At 40.5% G+C, this 19,954-nt stretch overlaps 1 protein-coding gene across 3 annotated transcripts; it reads right to left on the reverse strand.

Moving 5' to 3' along the window:
* Window positions 1–1,720: 1,720 nt before the first annotated feature.
* On the reverse strand, window positions 1,721–19,688 carry LOC307137568 (uncharacterized protein). 3 transcript variants are annotated; one of them, XM_079835316.1, is made up of 3 exons: window positions 8,663–19,688; window positions 3,976–4,148; window positions 1,721–3,697 (listed from the first exon to the last, which is right to left on the reverse strand). In XM_079835316.1, exon 1 carries the CDS (start codon window positions 12,171–12,173, stop codon window positions 10,740–10,742), a length of 1,434 nt encoding a protein of 477 aa, XP_079691442.1. In that variant the 5' UTR covers window positions 12,174–19,688; the 3' UTR covers window positions 1,721–3,697; window positions 3,976–4,148; window positions 8,663–10,739. The 3 variants fall into 3 exon arrangements, with proteins under 3 accessions (XP_079691442.1, XP_079691441.1, XP_079691440.1); XM_079835315.1 differs by lacking the exon at window positions 3,976–4,148 and adding an exon at window positions 4,426–4,520; XM_079835314.1 differs by lacking the exon at window positions 3,976–4,148.
* Between the last annotated feature and the right edge of the window lie 266 nt (window positions 19,689–19,954).

The raw sequence follows: 19,954 nt of genomic DNA on the forward strand, positions 1-19,954 counted from the left end.
AGGTAGATTTAAATGACGACATGCCCACCAAAACTCCCGAAGTCATCGGCGGGCAGAACCTATTACTGGACAAACAGCGGCAATATGCCCCGCCTTACCGCAATGCAGGCACAAACCACAGGACAAACAACGCTGTCTTTCAGTGGTGGTAAGGCGGAGCTTGCCCAGTTGCATAGGCTCCTCCGTCTGGAGAGAAGATGCGGTGAATTCCTCTGGCTCCGAGATGGCGAGATGACGAAACGACCGGCGGATGTCTCGTTGACGGTGGCGAGTCTCGATCCTCAACGCCAGGTCGATCGCTGTCTCTAGAGAGGTTGGAGGATCCCGTGCAGCAATCTCATCTTGAATTGCAGGATTGAGACCCTCAATAAATTGAGCCCGTAGTGCAGCGTCATTCCAGCCGCTGGTGATGGCTAACGTCTTAAACGCGATGGCATAATCGGTGACGGAAGAGGCCCGTTGCAGTAGTCTTACCAGCTCGGCTGCTGCCATGTCCCCACGAAGCGACCGATCAAATAAACTCAGCATCTCCGTCTCGAGAGCCTCAATCGAAGCCGTGCACGGAGCCTTGGCCCCCCATACAGCCATTCCCCACTGTCTCGCCCTTCCGGTGAGGGACAAGGGAACACTGCGGTAGGAAGGCCAGGCAGGTGTTGGGGTCGCCGTCGAAGGACGGAGGCGTCGCCGCGTGTGGCTCACGGTCTGTAGGTGAAGTCTCAACAGGTGCAGAAGGAGAAGGAAAACGTTCACCGACCGAGGAGACAATCTGGTCTACTCGGGTACTGAGCTCTGTAAATTGTTCAGACAGAACACGGAAATCTCGGGAAGCCTCAGTCAACAGAGATGAATGCTGTTCTATGACCACTCCCTGCTGATGAAGTGCGGCGTACACCGAATCCGAATCCTCCGAACTCGCTGACTCCATCATTGGCGCGCTCATTCTGTCAGAATGAGTCTCGGAGTCAAATGCAAGTTCACAATGTTTATTTAGAAGTAATAAAGAGAGGTCTAGGCAAAGCACATATATCACACTCCACAGAACAGAGACCACACGCGGCGTCCCACGACGTAATCCACTCAGGTTGGTGACCGGAGAGAAATCCTCACATGAAAGATGACTGGCGAAATACTCCATGCACTGGACAGAAGACGAGGCAGCGCCCGGCAGAAACGACAGCTCGCCAAAACCTGGATGAGACTGGATCTCGCTTCAAAACGAAGCGTACCAGTCACACCGACAAAGCAGGGCAGAGTTCTCTCAAGGACAAGTTCACGTACTTCCACAAGCGTGTGAATTCCGGGCGATGACAAGCCTCCGGATGCCTGTGACCGAACCTGCGAGTAACTGAAGAGAGACAGAATCAGGAACCTCCGACTGGACAGGACAGAGTGACTGAGACCAACCAAAAACAATGAGCGTGCGACGAGAGACAGGACAGCGTGCTATAAAAAGAGAACAGCTGATGAGACACGACAGGTGAACAATTACTGAAACGAGCGGGAGGAGCCAGTGAACCCGTGAGGAACCACCAAAAACAGTTAAGAAATACATACACACACATACGATCACTTTTTATCATTTGTTTCTTATGCTCTAAACCAGTGGTTCTCAACCATTTTTCAGTGATGTGCCCCCTGTGAAATATTTTTTCACCCAAGTACCCCCTAACCAGCGCAAAGCATTTTTGGTTGAAAAAAAAGACTTAAAACAGAGCACTGTGCCATCAGTGTCTGATTTATTAAACTTTGGAACAGATAAACACATTCAAACATTTGAAAAAAAGAAACAATTTTGAACATTTTAAATGATAATAATACATGACTACATTTATTGCAAATATTTCTCATCACTAAAATGTAGTGATTCAAACTAATGTAGTGAAAACAGTGACCATATTTCTGAAATGGAAACTGGGGACATTTCCTATTTGAGTGGTCAAAATGTCACTAAAATCTCATTTGCTATTATATCTTAATCAAAAAACCGGTTGTTGTTGTGGAGTCCCTATATTATTATTAACATTAATAATTATTATGATTTAGTTTGATTATTAGGAATTTTTGTCTGGATTTAATACAATAAAAATAAAAAATAAAAACAATGAAAACAGTTAATGGTAAGCTAACCATTGTAAATAAGCAGTTCAAAACAATATTGTAACATGACTTAACAAAAACGCATTACAAAAATAAAAAGTTTATACTATATCAATTAGTTTTTTTACTTCAAAAGTTTTGTTACGTTTATGCTTGAAAATAATTCTTACTATCCTTAATTGGTCTTGTTATTTTGCATTTAGGATTATTTTAAGCAGAAAGTATATGTTTTCTGCACATGTATTGGTTGCAAGTGTAATTGTTTGGGGGTTTTGTTTTGTTCAGATGTGTGGTAATCACTGCATTGTGACAGCGGAACTTTTGGGGACAAAACAATCCTGCACCTTGTTGAGGCTGTTATAAAGCACATACAAACAATATTACTTTAAATTAAAAACGAATAGTTAGTATGTTACTTCCTTGAAAGCGATAACGAGGTTTCTTTTGATATTTGATGATAATGGCGCTCTGTCTGCTCTCGACTCGGTACGTTCTTCATGAAGTAGTAGCGGCGCGTGCGCACACGACCAAGTAGAGTCAGCGTAGCTCACAGCGCGATCTGCTGGTGAAAATAATCACTGCACGATTGCTCCTAAAACGAGCAGCTGCTGTATGTTGGTTGGGCGCTTTTCCAATATATCTGCGGGTTGTTTGGAACGAGCTGTAAAACGGGAACATTTCCGGGGACAACTCCAGTCGTGGACAGAACATTAAAAACGGGGACGTCTCGGTCACCCTATCATTGATCCAAGTGATTGACAGGTGATGGCAGGTGGCATATGACAGGTTGGGTCAAACCATCTTGGTATGGGGGAGACATTCAATATACAATATTGACAATAACATTCATTTTATGAACTTATACTTATATTTTCCTGAAATATTTATTACATAATTATTTTTAAAGGATTTTTGCGCGGATGCTACTTTTTAAATATATGTAGGCTATATTTTAAAATCTCACGTACCCACTGGAGTGCCTTCACGTACCCCCATTCGAGAACTACTGCTCTAAACAATGTAATGACATTAAAAAAATACTAAATTCAAAAAAGTTGAAAGTTGGTTTTCTATAGGTATGGGGTTTGACTTGGTGTGTGCCAAATTTTTTTGTTATTATCAGGGATTTTAAGGTTGCTGGTGATTTTGTTTTGGAACCTTAAGAAAACTTCAACTCGATTTTCCTCAAAAATGACTGCTGACTCTATCGACTTCAACGTTTTTTTTTGTTTTTTTTTATTTGCTCATTGCGACTCATTTTGTCAGCACGGGTGACATTTTTCTCTCTTTCCCCAAACATATCTGTATCACATCCATTCATTCTCCAAACTTCTTGTCCTCTGCTGGAGACCTCTCAGGCAGGGGAAACACTCTAGACAGATGGCCAGTCCATCACAGGGGTCATTTGTGCATATTGACATCAACGGACAATTTAGTGTCTTCAAATCACCCTCGCTGCATAGCTTTGGACAGGGGAAAAACCAGAGCAGCTGAAGGAAAGAACATGCAAACTCCACGCCGAAAGGCCTCCTGGCTCAGCTGGGACCTTCTTGCGGTGAGGAAACACTGGTACGCACTGAGCCACCATACCACCCCTGACCTGTATCAAATAAAAATACATTGGGGCCACATGAAACTGCAGCTTGAATCAAGACTTTTAACACTTTAGAGAGTCTCTTTTAATTCTAGACAGATGTTTGTCAAGGTCTGAATGTTTCATTTTGGTGCACACCTCCAGACACGCTAGTGCAGAATATAACTGGCTGCAGATATGCTGACGTTGACCCCTCTTCCTTCTCAATAATGAATATCCTTTGAGACATGGACATGGATCGTTATTACTTTTGTGGTCTCAAATCACTTCCTAAGGGTGTCTACCTTCATGTATATTACAATATTTGGGACCCAGCTGATGGAAAACATCCTCCTTGGTCTCTTGACATTTGTGTGCTGTTGCAGAAATGTTTCAACAGCAGGGGAAAACAGGGGCCCGGCAATTTTGCATCCCAGATGATCAGCAGATGATTCCTCCTGCTGTTGACCTCTGCTTCCTGTAGAGCAGCAGAACGGATATCAAAACCACACACAGGCCGCATGGCAGCTGCCTGTCTGGAAACCAACCCTTGAGGCCTAAACCTTATTCTGAAACTTCCTCTACTTTCAGAGGTGACACCCTGCTGAGGTGGTGTGTCCGGCAAGGGCTAAGCTGAAATTATACAACAGTTGATGCACCTTCCGATCATTGAAGGAAACACAAAAGAACTGAATGTGATTTAATGGAATGCAGAAATAGGCATGAGCATCAAACAAGCATGCTTGTCCACTGACCCTGAGAGGAAGTAAGTGCCCAAGCCCCCCAAAAAGAGAGAATCCAGATGTGAATGGGAAATGCTTCTGGAGATTGCTGAAATGTAGAGTGGGAGCTATACAAACAAATAAAACACTGTGATCTATGATGATCTTGAGTCAGTTAACAAAGACTTCCTAAGGTGACATTTTATATTCACACATTAAAGGATTAGTTCACTTGTAATTCCTGTAATAGTTCTTGATAATTTACTCATTCCAATCTCATCCAACATAATAATAATAAATGTATTTTATATAGCGCCTTTAAAAGTTAATTTCTCAAGGTGCTTAACATAAAAGCTTTACACTAGGCTTGCTACGATAGTCGGTGTTGCCGGTGTTACCGGTGTCCAGACTCAACACCGTCTACATCACTTGCCCACCGTCTTTTTGATTGTTTTATAGTAATAAAATAATTTAGTTCAGTTAGAGAACAGATAATATAAATAAAAACTGTACGTATCTGCTTAATAAAGCAGGATCCGACCGTGAGTCTCGGCAGCGGCAGGAGTCATTCATCTGATTTAAGAGTGAGGAGCTGACTGAGATGATCACGGAAGATTTGGTTTCAAAGCGAAACGTAAAAGTGCCTATTTAAGGGAGTTTGTCATTTTGTTTTGTTGTTGTGTTTTTCATTAAAAATAATAGGCTAATGAACCCACAATTCAAGCAACCCGCAGCCGAATTGGCGCTAATTCAAAACCGAAAGTAAAATATGCACGGCCGCACAGAGCGCGCATTGTTTACTTTCGCCTGGCTCCGCAGTGCGAGCCTCCGCGCTACGCTGACTGTGCGCATTTATTTTTGCCGCGCGCACCCTCGCGCTCGTGCGGGCGCGTCGAGTAGCCTATGCTTTACGGACGAACTGTTATTCATTCATGGCGTGCATCTCAATCATAGACTGATCAATGCTTGATCAGTGCCCTGACTACTGAACTAGGGAACTGATTGAGGCGCACCCATGGCCTCACAGAGCGCGCATTTACAGACGAGCTGTCATTCACGGTGTGTGCGCACTGGCGCGTTTTCAGTTCAGAATGGTCGTGTGCATGTTACTTTCGGTTAGATAGATTAGTGATTTAAAAGCCTCCGCCGGTGATACCGGTATTACCGGTGTTGTCACACATCAATTAACCGGTGGGAAAATTTCCTCACCGTCACATCCCTACTCTACACAAGATCAAATACAACAATAAAAGAGTATTATACTATAAATATAACAAAAGACAAATAACCAAAAACAACACAATACAAAAACAAGTGTTTTAAAACAAGTTTTTAAAAAATCAAAAGATTTTGCTTCCCTGATGTCAGCTGGGAGAGAATTCCACAGTTTTGGAGCATATGCTGAGAAGGCCCTGTCATCCCTGGAACAGAGCCGTGTTTTAGGAACAGCTAATAGAAGAAGATCACAGATTACGAGCTGTAATCTATGCACGTAATACGTCGTGAAGAAGCAGAACACACAAAGTCGCGCATTTGTGGTTTAAAAGAATATAATTGTTTATGTTTTTAGAAAATATCTGATGGTTTGGCTAGATAAGACCCTATTCCTCGTCTGGGATCGTGCAGAGCCTCTGAACCCCTTCCTTTGAAACTGCATTGATTTGGACCTTCAACCATTGGTTGCCATTGAAGTCCATTATGTGGAGAAAAATCCTGGAATGTTTTCCTCAAAAAACTGTATTTTTTTTTTCGACTGAAGAAAAAAAGACATGAACATTCTAGATGAGAAGGGGAAATTTTCTTTTGAAGTGAACTAATTCTTGTTCCCAACTGTGACATTAAAGTGGTAGGAAACATTCACACAATCCACACCCATTCTACTGTGAGCTCATTAGCATCCATATGGATTTCCCTTAGGTTACCAAGAGGTGTCCTCATTTGGGACTCACTCTGTGGAAGCGGATCTCTTGAATATGATGGCGATGAGGGGCGCCTTTGCCACATGTGTTCTCTTAGAGTGAGGCTCCATAAATTAAACATGATGCCTTAATAAAACAAGCCAGGCCACATCCACTGGTTATCTAGCCCAACTTGGGCTCTTTTCCTGAGTGGGACGCTGTATCATGTTCCTTGAGGCCCTGTTTCCTCATCTCCACCCTCATCTTTGTCTAGACCCATTCCATCCTACATCCATTCCCAAGAGACTGGCGTCCAGATGTGTTTTGCAGCATCTTATGCTTCTCTGTTCTTCCCTTGAGGAACCCGATTGTCTGCGGAGATTGTGTTTCTGTCTTGTCCTTTAATCCAACAAGCATGAAAGAACTGCACTACTTATGTTTTAAGGAGTGAGAGAAGAATGGTGAGGCTGGAGAAATGACAACCGTAACTACGCGGTGCTTCCTGCATGTTTGGACAATGGAGCAGGAACTTAGTTCATTGAGCTGACCTCCATTTCGCGCCTGAGAGGCAGGTCACCAGGGGAAGATGAGTTCCTGTGGCTCTTTAGCAACATGGCAGTCTGAAGGGTGGCTCGCAGCTCTCCTGGGTTCATGTGGATTTGTGTGGGCTCATGGCAAAGATGAGGTTCGTTGGTTCATGTTTTGCGAACATATACAACAGACTCCACGACCATGATTGATAAATGAATGTCAAATGTGTTGAGAACAAACAAACAGAAAATTTTAGAAAGAATGCACCAATAAATGTTTAATATCTTTTAATATCAAGTCATGTGGATGTGCAAGGTCATTAGCAAAGCTGACTCAGTGACCTTTCATGTCCATTATGGGGCTGTTGTTAGTTTTCTGATCATTCTGAGTTAAAGAAAGCACTCCATTTCTTGAGACTAAGCCCATCATCTCCAGAAAGTAGCTGAGGTCTGTCATCACATGCCCCTATAAAGTGAGGTTAACCGCACATGAGGCTGATTACCAGGGATTGCAGGGTTTTACTGACCTGTGAGTGAAAAGGAATCAAACCCAGGGTGCTTTTTAGGGGCAATTTCACTTCAGCTGACCCACTAACCACTTCAGATGTGGGATTTTTAAATCTATATCTTTACGTCTGTTACATAAAACTCTAATGTAAAATTTTGATACTTCAGTGAAGCCGAAAACTATGCAAGAAAACTATGCAAGAAAAAGATCTCTGCAGCCTCCCCAAAGGTTCTTGAACAATCATGCAGCAAAGCTTACAGGAACATCTTAGCTTTATGTTGAATTAAGTTTCATATCATGTGAAACATGCAACAAATACAAGGATCGCAGGATGTAATGACTAGTATTTATGTTTCACTATACGCTGCAAGTAGGACCTTTTTGGACACATTTACTCTCACTATAGAGACACTATTGAAGTTCGTCGTTGGTCTAGTTCCACTGAGTTCCACAAAATGTTCAACTAAATATTCAAATAAATGTTCAACTAAATTACTGATATGCCCACATTGTCACTATATGATCATTGAAATGAGCTGGATGACATCACCGTTTTTTCCAGAGCGTCTGTACAGCGGAATCAAATTCTGTTGCATTATTTTCCTGTTTAACATTGTGAAGCTGCTTTGAAACAATCAGCATTGTAAAAAGCGCTATATAAATAAAGGTGACTTGACTTGACTGAGTCTCAGACATGCTGAGATTCTCAAACTTCCTCCATAAACTCAAAAATCAAAAATAGTCAAACACATCATTCAACATTTTGGGGGAATTTTGTAAATTTTTTCTACATTTATCCTACATTAACTGGAGTTTTTTTGTTCTTTGTGCACCAGGGGACTGAAGATAATATGTACAATGTATTAACGTTTCTGCTTAGGAGTGGGCAAAATGACCAAAGTCTTAACCGCATCATTTAACCATGGCAGTGATTCACATAACCAAATTGTAATTAGTCTGGTCAATACACCAATAAAATATAAATAGAACAAAACCTTACAGATTTCATTTCACATTCACATAAAGCAGGGGTGTTCAAACTTTTTTAAAAGGGGCCAGATTCGATGTTGTGGACACCTGGGGGCCGGTTCCTTTTCTATTATATGTATATTACATGTTACATGTTTTGTTTCTTGAAAGCATGACAGATTTGACAAAACCTTGAGCTGACAGTAGAGTAGTTTGAGATATACAGACACGTATGTAAATTTAATACACAAACAATATCAGTAAAACTTTCAACCACCTAATTTTTAAAGGGTGAAAATTAAATATTATCACTGAGTTAGAAGTTAACTCTATAGAAATTACCAATGTAGTAATTAAGAAATTACCAATGTAGTCTGCTGTGAGGAACAGCGTGTCTTGGGGGGCGGCGTTTCTCCGGGATTGCAGATATCGTGACATGGAAGAAAAAGGGCAAAACACAGAATTAATTCTGGATAATAAAATATGCGACCCTTTATTGGATTTGTCGGTTTTTGAGTGCTTTAAGAGTAAAGAAAAATGTTTTTTGAAGAAGGTGAGATCGGCTATAGTAAGATCTATATCAGGATTAAATGATAAGGATTTGCATGTGAATTCCCCACACCTTAAAAACCCATAAAATGCTGCAAGAAGAACTGCCTCTAGGATTGTGTTGGTATAAAGATCAAAAACACTCTTTTTAAGACGGAGAAGCAATTTGTGCAAAAGAGGTAGAGTAATGGGTAACTGTTTGTCTTTGGTTGCAGGAGAAGTCTTCACGATACCGTTCAATAGCAGACGAATAGCGGGATGTTTGAAGAGGCTTGGTGCGTTTGGGTCCATGGAATGAAGATGGAACTGAATGCCTGCCAGTGTAGCTTTGATGGAAGGGGGTTGTAATTTGCGGGAATTAACACAGTAGACCATTAAAGCGGCTAGCACTTTGAAATTTATTGGAAAAGGGGAGACTGCGAAGGCTGCACTAAACAGAGAAAAATGAGACCAGGCTGATTCGTAAGATTTAAGGGTGGATTTAGCCATTCCCTTTCTCATGAGTTCTTTTGCTTCCGCCAGTTATGAGGCAAGGCTATTCTATCTAGAATCGTTAGGCAAAAAGGAGGGCATGGAGCGCTGAAAGGAAGGGCGTCTGGGCAGAGGGAGCGAAATTCCTGGAATTTAAAATGGGAAAGAGCGTCAGCTTTGTTATTGTAAAAACCTGGAATAAATGTGGCTTTAAGAATGAAAGTCTTTGTGATACTATTCCAGTTAAGGCGTCTGATTAAACGATTGATAAAAGGAATAGATGAACATCCCCCCCGAAACCTGTGGATGGAGCGGCGTCTGTAAAAAATTGGAGGGAGCTGGAAGTTTCAAAAGTGTCATTGTAAAAGAAAGATATTCCGTTCCATTCATTTAGTAGGTGGGTCCAGAAAGTAATTTGGAAAGACATCCTTCGTGTAATGTGATTAGATCGTGTAGATTGTCAACTGTTTTTGACAAATCTAATTAAAGTCACCAAATACAGACAGCATATCTCGTTTCGAAAGAGACCGAACAGTTTGGAATTCTGAGATAATTTGGCGAATGCGTTTGAGCTTTTCTTCTGGGAGGGATGATTGCATTGTTTTGCTATCCTATATGATGCCTAAAAATTTGAGACGAGTAGATGGACCGATTGTTTTTTCTTTTGACAAGGGAATTTTTAATTCGAAAAAAAATTCTCTTGAGTTTAGATAGAGAGCGCTCAGCGGGAGAGTTGGGAAAATCGACCACAAGAAAATCGTCTAATAAATGTAAAACGAAAGGGAGTTTACATTTGTTAAGCATAAAGCTTCCGAGAGACAATCGAAAATCTTAGGGCTACTGTGGCAGCCGAAAGTTAAACGCATTGCGAAGTTCATTTTAGATCTCCATCTGACAACGAAAAGGTGCCATTGAGAAGTATGTGATGGCATGATTTTAAATGCGTCTGTTATGTCTGCTTTGCTTAACCATGCGCCTTCACCTGCTGTTTTGATTAATTCAATGGCGTTATCTATGGTAGCGTATGAAAGAGAGAATATATCCTCCGGAATTAAGCTGTTAATACTAGGTGTAGAAGAATTGTGGGGAGAAGAGAGATCGATAATTAATCTTTTCTTTCCTGAATATTTCCTGGTAGCGATACCTATAGGATTAATGCGGAAGGTAGGAAACAGAGATTTACTAAAAGACCTGTTAGATATCCTTTATCTTGCTCTTTTTGAATTAGATTATCGATTTCAGGTTGATTTGTGGCTCACAGTAAATTTTTGCAAATGTCTATGGAGGAAGGAATTAGACTGAGCCCAGCTAGGAAACCTTGGGTTAGACCTGTAATAAGGAAATTAACCCAACAGCGATTTGGATGAGAAGATACATTTTTTGACAGTTCTTTCAAGTTGAAGGGAGTAGAAGGATGTTTATTCATCTTTTGAAATGTTGCGGGTTCTTGAACCTGCGGGGACAAACATTTCTAGGATGACTGTCGCCACACAAAGAACAGCAGTGAAGAAATATACATTTGGTGTAAGGGCACACTGATTCGTTAAAGTTAATACATAGAGGAACAGCAGAATTAAATGTATCATTCACCTGTTTAGAGAAAAAAGTGTTTTTTGTCCCAGAAGGTTTTTTTTCAGAAATGATGGAACTTCGCTGGGTTTGAAGGTATGCCATTCTGGGGCAGAAGCTTTCGGTGTGAGAGAAGGAACCGCAAACTGAGCAGGAAATCACCCTGTGGCCGGTGAAGTGCTGGCTGATCAGTTCGAGGTCTATAACTGACCAATCGACCAATTTTTGGTTGAAACGGGAGATATACAAAGCTGCTTTTGCTGAGAAAGACTTATGGTATTCGTAGAAGAGTGAGCTGACATAATTAAGAGCGAGGTCGGAAATGATGGCGTGGTAAGTGTCTAATTCAGCTATTCTATCGGGGAAAACTTTGCATAAAGTGTCTCTGTAAACGCCAAAAGCTACGTTGAATTCGGCTAGAGATAAACTGTTGGACAGTCTTGGGTCGCAATCTTTAAGGACGACAGAAATGTCTCCACAATCAACGATGCGTTTATCGATTGCATTAGTAGAGAAAAGCAGGATTTTCATGAGATTGATATCGTTACCTGCAATGATCTGGTTTCTCAGGTTGTGAGGGATTGCTGCTGGAGAAATGAACGGAGACCCGTTTGATGGAGCTGGCAGCGCTGAAGCGAGGGTGTGCCGTGGAGCTGGATTGATGCGCGGTGTTACGTCAACCGTATGACGATCTGTTGGAAGAGCGCTGGATGTCGAAGGAGAAGGGCAGTTCTTTTCCAGGGTTGATACTGTGTTCTCCAGTTTCCCGATGGAGTCCCTGATTTGAAGGAGAACAGAAAGAACTGGATCGTTGTCATCTGAGAGGTCGCTGCGCCTTTTTGCTGGAGGAGTAGCAGCAGCAAGTGGATTTGTATTTTTGCGCTTGGCCTTAGCTTTGGCCGGTGCAGGGCCGGATGGAGGAGGAAGAAGCTGGCTTGGAGTGGCTTCGGGAACAGAGAGGAAGAGAGCGAAAAGTTCTTGGTGGGATAAACCCGTTTTTGGCGTGATGTTACGATTGAAGAGGTATTCCAGAATCTTATGTACTGGCCAGTCGTTGATAGAAGCCTGGCGTTGCGCCAGACGAGCGCTCCGGCGTATGGAGCTGTGAGGAGCTGCCAGGATCGTTCCAGTGAAAGGAGGGTTTGGGTTCTCTATATCAGAATCAGGGTCTGGATCGAAAGCTTGGTCTACCAAGGATAATATCTCATCGTCCTCCAGATGAGACATTATTCCAAGTAAGTAGATTGTGGATTGTAATAGGAGTAAATATATTATCGGAGTTCTCATAATTGCGCAGCATGCGGATAGCTGCTAGGATATGGTATAAGTAAAGCCACGTAGGTGAGGAAGTACCTCCGATTGGTTGGTGTCGTATAACTGAAAGAACCAATCAGCAATTAATAGAGTTTCATGACTGAACTTTGTATATATAAAAAAACAAATAACTTAAGTCTTATTAACCTTGGCATCCCTAAAACACTGTATATAGGTTTCATGTTAAAAATAACTATATTTAGAAACAGAATATCAGAGAACTGCATTTAGCCACAATGATAATCATTCAGCCAGATTATCCAAATCCAAAAAGATAAAGAGAGACAGAAAGAAAGAACAAAAGACAACAAATAGAGGCATTTTGTCCAGTCAATGGACACCCACGTCCCTTCCGGCCTCTTGAGATGAAGAACAGCACGGTTTTTCTTTCGTAGTGCCTTTTGAAGCCATCATTCCATCAGTGCATGCACCAGAAATCGACAATCAGAGATTTCCTGTACTGTTTTGCAGTGGACTGTTGCTAGATAACAGCGACTGCACTCAGAACAAGAGCCCTGGCCAACCTTAGACTGTTTTCAGCACCCTGGAGTTTGTCTGTTTCTGTTAGTCCAAGCACTTCCACCCTTGGGGTCTTTATCTTCTTCAGAGGGGAAAATGTGGCACTCTTGTGCCAGATCGGCTTGCCCAATGAGATTTGTGGTAACACTATAGAATACTGTTCCCTCATATCTACCTTTTCCAATCACAAATAAGCTCGGAGAGGTATTTATTTAAAGTAAAAAAATATATAACATTCGAAAAGCGAAAATAAAGTGCCTACCTTACTGATTTTCAAACAGCTTTGTAATATTTCAGTACTACAGTCACCAAAAATGATTCAGACACATATAATGTTTTACTAGTGTATGCAGGACACTATGGTTCATTTCTGTAAGTGAGAGCAAAATAAAGTCAACTGCAACATATACTCAAAAATCCTTTATACAGTGACTACCAGTAAAATGTATAAAACATTTGGGAGCAAAATGATTCACTTTGACCTGAGCATGTTTTGCTGAAGTGTTTTTTCTTTAATTGCTAATGTGACCTTTGACACCACAGACTGAACAAAATTAAGCATTGCTTTGTCATTGGTTGAGCTAAATTGGTATTATCTAATTGTGTTCTTAAATTTAACAGCTGATTGGTTGGTTGTAATCCATTACATCCCTTTCTATCAAAGTTATCTAACAATTCCCTTTATAGAACCCAGTCAATGGAATATTGTGTGTACAAGCATCTCCTCCATGAAATAACCCTTACAACCCTTAATAGCTTACAACGCCAACTGCAGTTTTACTATGCATGTCCTTATCTGCATATGTACAGTATCATTTGCATACGTGCAGTGGTGTGAAAATGTGTTTTCCCCCTTGTTAAATATGATCAGAGATGCCACGTATCTGAACAAGATGTCCAGGACCTCTGGCAGAAAATTAGGCCCACAAAAACCTCTTGCCTGTCACCCTCCATTTTGGAAAGTGGGGCATTTTGACACACCCAAAATAAAAAGGCTGCTGCTCATAAATCATTCTGAATAGACACATAACCAACATATTTCTAGAAAGCCAACACTTGAGAGTTTACAGCTGAAGACTCAGAATTACTCAGACTGTTATTAATATGGAGATATATAGGCACAAACATAAAAACACAATTTTTAAATATGAATAATATATTTTTATGTGAATGTAGTATAATAACTTATAACCACAACTAAAGTGAAGCCACAAGTGTGGTCATGCTTAATTTCAAATCTGAAGATGATATCTCTACAATTATGCATTCTACGAATAATATTGTAAGACCTTGTCTGGGGAGTTTTTACAGAAGGCTGATGATGATGCTAACCAAATATGTTATGCCCTGGAAACACCAATTTGTAGTTTTTTTTCCTAATGTCTGGCGAGGTGAACTTTCACACTTCTGGCAGTATGAGACATAATCCTCATTATTCTTTTATCGTTATTCTTTAGTTTGTATTCAGCCATTATAGCCTTTATTCTGGCATGAAGACTTGCTCATTAACAGCACTTAACAGTTATTCACACGTTATCTATAGTCTTTCTAGAAAACAAACGAAATAGAATCATATTCTTGGAACCTTGTGTGAATTATTGTAACAAAATAGATAGTGAAATAGACATAGCTTCATGGTCCAAAAGGTGCATTAGAGCAGTTAATTCAAAACAGTTAGATACAGTTAGCATCAAGCTATATAACACAATTTAAAAGATTAAAATTACACTTTCACTCAAAACTCACTTTTAACGAACATTGAGTGTTTGTATTACCTTCCTGTCGCAATCTAATGGGGAATTTATTCATATGGTGATGTTAAAACATGTTATATTTAGCATTTTGTATGGAGCAATCGCTACACCTGCTAGCTGTTATAATGTAAACATCCAGGAGGTTATAATCTAAACATGCAGGAGGGCAGTATTGAGTCACGTAAGATGATTGACAACTCTAGAGGTCGAATACAGGAATACTTCCTTACAGGAAGATATTTGCTGCCAAAAAAGCTCTTTTTTGTTTCATCTGACCATAGAACCTGTCTTGTTTGAAGTTCCAGTTGTGTCAGTTACATCTCAAACATTCTATGGACAGATGAAACAAAACAAAAAAAGAGGCAGCAAACACTTAATATGGGTTTGGTGCACACAGGGATTAAAAAGTACCCCATGTGTAAAATGAAATACTCTGTTGGATCTTAAATGCTGTGGGCCTAATTTTCTGCCAGAGCTCCTGGACATCTTGTTCAGATATGTGGCATCATGGATTTTATCAAATACCGACAGTTAAAAAAATCAAAACCTGACGGCCTCTGCTAGAAATCTTATAATGGGCCATGTTTGGATCTTCCAACAGGACAGTGATCCAAAAAACAAAATCAAAACAAAAATGGGTCACTGAGCATAAAACCAAGCATCTGCAATGGCCATCCCAGTCCCTGACCTGAACCCTATATAGAATGAGTGATAAACTGAAGAGAAGAAGCACCAACATGGATCTGGGAATCTAACAGATCTGGAGAGATCTTCTCAGATATCTCATCAGGCATTATAGGAGAAGACTCAGAGCGGTTATAAATTGTAATAAAAGGGGGCAAATAATTGTTCCCAACGTGTTTTGGAGAAAGACATTTATTTCATAATGTGATTGAAGTTTTTAGGTGTCCTATGTAAACAAGTAATTGTTAACTAGGCTATTACTTTTTTGCAGTTATGTTATCAACGCATGTGTGGATGATACCACAAAAGACCATTTTGTTAAAGGTCCCATGGCATGAAATTTTCATTTTATGAGGTATTTCAACATTAATATGAGTTCCCCTAGCCTGAATATTGTCCCCAAGTGGATAGAAATGTTGATCGGTGTAAACCCGAGTTCTGGCTGTCTTTCTTTGCCTTTGAGAAAATGACAGGCCAGACTAGCCAATCCTGAAGTCTCCTGGTTTGACGTCCAAGCAGGAACGGTTACCTCCTTTTCCTCCGCCCAGAGAATCTGGCACGCCCATGCAAACGCTCGAGAGATCATTGCTTGTGAACAAGTGAACGCTGGCAGTTTCTCAGTGTTTGGATGTACAAATGAAAACAGAAGTCTTTTTTCAGTTCCTTCTGATCTGTGATCAGTGATTTCTTATGTGTAGCTAATTATTTATTATTCGTGCACACACGACAGAACGGTGTTTTCGTGTTTTCTATCTTGTGAGTCAGTGTTTTTGTACGTCCTCGTCGCGTCTATCTGTTCTTAAATGTGCATACAGTCTGGAGTTTCTGCTCAACATCGGCAGAGCCACATCTTTAGAGATAAACCTCACGCACGCCGAAGCTTGGCCTTCAACATCCCCGACCCCCAGTACTGCATCTGGCCCACAGCGGAGGCACCAAACGCGGCGTGAGATTAAGCAGAAGGGGGGTAAGCGTGAGGGTACTCGTGTTTATTCAAAACTCTCAGATACAAACACAATAAACTTGCGCTGACAGACAGCGCTCTCACAACTCAGTAGTTACTATAAATAACTTTATTAGCAATCGCTCCGTCTCCGTGATGTCCGGTTCGCGAATGAATCATTCTTTTGAATCGGTTCTTTTTTGTGAACCGAACCAGTTCACCAAATCGGACTGAATCGTTCTAAACGGTTCGCGTCTCGAGTCAGCGCTGATCCATAATTTACTAAAGTTACTAACTTTCTGACATGAGTGACAGTCCCTCCGACTAGAAATAAACGAATAACCTGAAGTATATTCTAGTAACTACAACAGTTCACCCTGAACTGAGACATGCTGAGAGAACTGATGAGAAGTGAACTCAGGTCCATCCGTCTCTCTGGCAGCAGCTCGTGCGTCGTAGACCTCGTTAAACCACGCCCCCTCCGCTCATTTCAAATGCAAAGATGTCAGCCAATCAAAACAGTGGGCGTTTTTACTGAAGTCTCACAGCAGACACGCCTCTTCAAACAGGGCAGTCAGCCACAGGGCAAACAGCAGTATAGACAAAATGCCTTTTATTTCTAAATTATGACATTTTATGACGTAAAAATCATACTAACAATATAAGTACACCTCAGGAAACACTATAAAATAATAGAAAAATGCCATGCCATGGGACCTTTAAAATAATCAAACAAACACACAAACAAATAAATAAATCTCATGAGGGAGAATGCCCCGGGATCCTGCTAAACGGTTCACACTTCCACCCCCCAATGTTCTAACCAAAACTAAGCCCTTGATTATGGGTGTTATGCAAGCAATAGGGAACTTTTCTCTGTTTTCTCTAGTCATGTAGCAGTGATTTAATAATAATAATAATTTGTCTACTGCTTAGACAGCCAAGTTTTATTAAAAGCCCATCTTTCCAGCAGTGAATTATCCTCTTAATAGTGGGAATAATGTTTTAAATGGGTATTTAATAGACCTATAATTTAAATTGGATGTGGTGTCCACAATTTGGCCGTGATGTGTGCAGCTCAATTTGTTAACGTGCTCAAAACTTTCAAAACTTTCGACGACACATTTGCCGCTTAGCAGGTTCCGTATGGTTAGGGTTAGGTTTTAAGGATATTGAACAAGTAAGGTCTCAATAAGGCAGCATCCATTTATGATATGATCACACTGAATATATTGTTATTGTTTTAAAATGTACCACAATGCACTGTATATGCCACTATTAAGTATAATTTTGTTAAGTATTTAGTATAATTATATTGCTATTTGCCTATAGATAAATATTTAAATGTATATTTAATAAATGTTTGCCTGCAGAATGATGTAGTTGCCTTTAATTTTGGGTTCCATCTGGAATAAAACCTGTGGAAATAATATCACAGATGAATTATGAGAATAGCTATGTAAAAGGGCCCAATTTAAATTACTTTCTAATCACTTTTTGCCATGCTTGGCTTCATTATTTGCATAATTCCAGAGTGTGAAACCAAATTGAGCAGGTTTGTGCTTCCTTACAGGAAGATATTTGACCTCCATGGAAATAAGGAATCGCCACCATGTTGATACACCCTAAAGTGAGGTCCTGTCATAACAAATTACTGGCCCACACCTTTGGATTGGGCATTTAGGAGAATTGCACATGTCAATCACGTCATGCGGTTGGATATTTGTATAATTAAGTCCTACTCCGGTGGCCTGGTCACGCTCTAACAATGGCCGAGACCCGACGGGGTCCAAAGCACACAAACTCAAGTGGTGGAATGTGTCTCCTGTCACCAAGGGCTTCCTCTAGAACAGCACCATGGACTGTGAGGTGTTGTGCTATTTAATTACTCTGAGCTTACAGTTCCCCCCTCCCAGAATAATACGGTTACCTTTTCAGTCAAAATAAGAATATGAACCTCTGTTTTCTTTGGTCTAATTAAACCTTAATTAATATTGTCAGCGCAGGACGAGGCCTCACATCAGATTAGGCTGGGCTGTGAAGAGACAGGCTTTGTGGAATAAAATTTTGGGAAGCTCTGCTAAGACCCAAACACAGAATGAGAGCCTGCAGGGGAGAGAATCGAGAGTCACTTAAACACAAACAATAGTTTTGCAGTCACGCAGAGAAAAATTCCTGGAAAGGTAACAGAAAAGAAACCTCCACATTCATAAGTATGAGTTGCAAGTAAAACGTTAAAGGAACAGTTTGCCAAAGAATGAAAGTGTTGTGATCATTTACTCACCCTTATATTGTTTCAATCTATAACTATGGAGTAATTCCAATATAACAATTACTACAGTATTAGACTACACTGTGTGCAGAATTATTAGGCACGTTGATTTTTTTTCCTGGCACATTTTACCAATTTCAAACCACAGTAATCCTAATAACTATTATTAATTTAGTATTTAATCATTTATAAGTGATATATAATTGCTCATGAAGGCTGGAAATGAAAAACACCTTATATTCAGGTGTGATTCTTATTTAGTGGTGGTCATTTTTTACCTAACTTAAGTCTCTGAGATCCTGACACCTTGCACTTCTGGAGACTCCAGGTAGGTTGCAGCTCTGGAAAATGGTGGCGCTGGAGGCTAAAGGGTTCCTGATGGTTTTACACTTAATTATTCACCTTAATTCTTAATTCTTTTGCAGTTAACAGGTGTCTTTTCTTCACCACCTGTTTTTGTCTGACCCTACTGACCCAACGAGCATTTCACTGTCCAATGGTCATGCCTTAACTGCAGAGGTGGGTAGTAACGAATTACATTTACTTCGTTACATTTACTTGAGTACATTTTTTGGGTAACTTGTACTTTTAGAGTAGATTTAAAGATGGGTACTTTTACTCTTACTCAAGTAAATTTCTTGTGAAAAAACTGTACTTTTACTTAGTTACATTCGGTGGCGTTCCTCCGTTACTGTCAAATGGTAATAATTATATTATATATATTAAAATAAGTGAATAACTTTCGCAAGTCTCGCGAAACGTTGGAGAGGCTGCTTCGCGAGAGGTTGCTACGCATCACCCGCTTATAATTAGCGCGCGTTTAGTCGGAAGATGTGAGCTACGGGAGGCAGATTGCCCGTGGCCTCAAGTTCAGTCTATGTTTTCACTCCAAGATGTCAAAAAGAATAGTTTCATAATGCGATGCATGTTGTGTGCACCAAAACGAACTGACATCTCTCAGCATACAAGAATTCCACCCTGAAAAGAACATGTAGCGGTAAGTGTCACAATGATGCCTATATTTGAACACTATTAACGGTCATTTGGTAACTATGGGAAATTTTCCCTTATTATAATACTATTTCACACACTGTCCGAGTGTTTTCCTCATATGCGCTCTTGTGCAAGCAATGAATCGTTTGAATCCTCCAAACAATACATGTCCACGAACAAACGTTCTCATCTTCACATTTACATATCCTTTTCTTCACAAAACGAAACAAATTGAATAGCCTAATGTGACGTCTTGCATTTATACACAAATCCGGACAGACACCTGTCTGAAGTGTAGAAAATACATACAAATAAAAACGGTATTGTATATTATTCCTACCTAAAGAATAGCCTATATACTTATACAAATATAAGAACAAAGTATGTTTTAAGAAGAGCTCTAGTTTGCCCAGCACACCATTAATTTACACTGTTTAACCATTAATCACACACACACACACACACACACACACACACACACACACACACACACACACACACACACACACACACACACACACACACACACACACACACACACACACACACACACACACACACACACACACACACACACACACACATATAT

The sequence above is a fragment of the Gobio gobio genome (assembly GCF_949357685.1).
Source record: "Gobio gobio genome assembly, chromosome: 1".
NCBI classification, from domain to species: Eukaryota; Metazoa; Chordata; class Actinopteri; order Cypriniformes; family Gobionidae; genus Gobio; species Gobio gobio.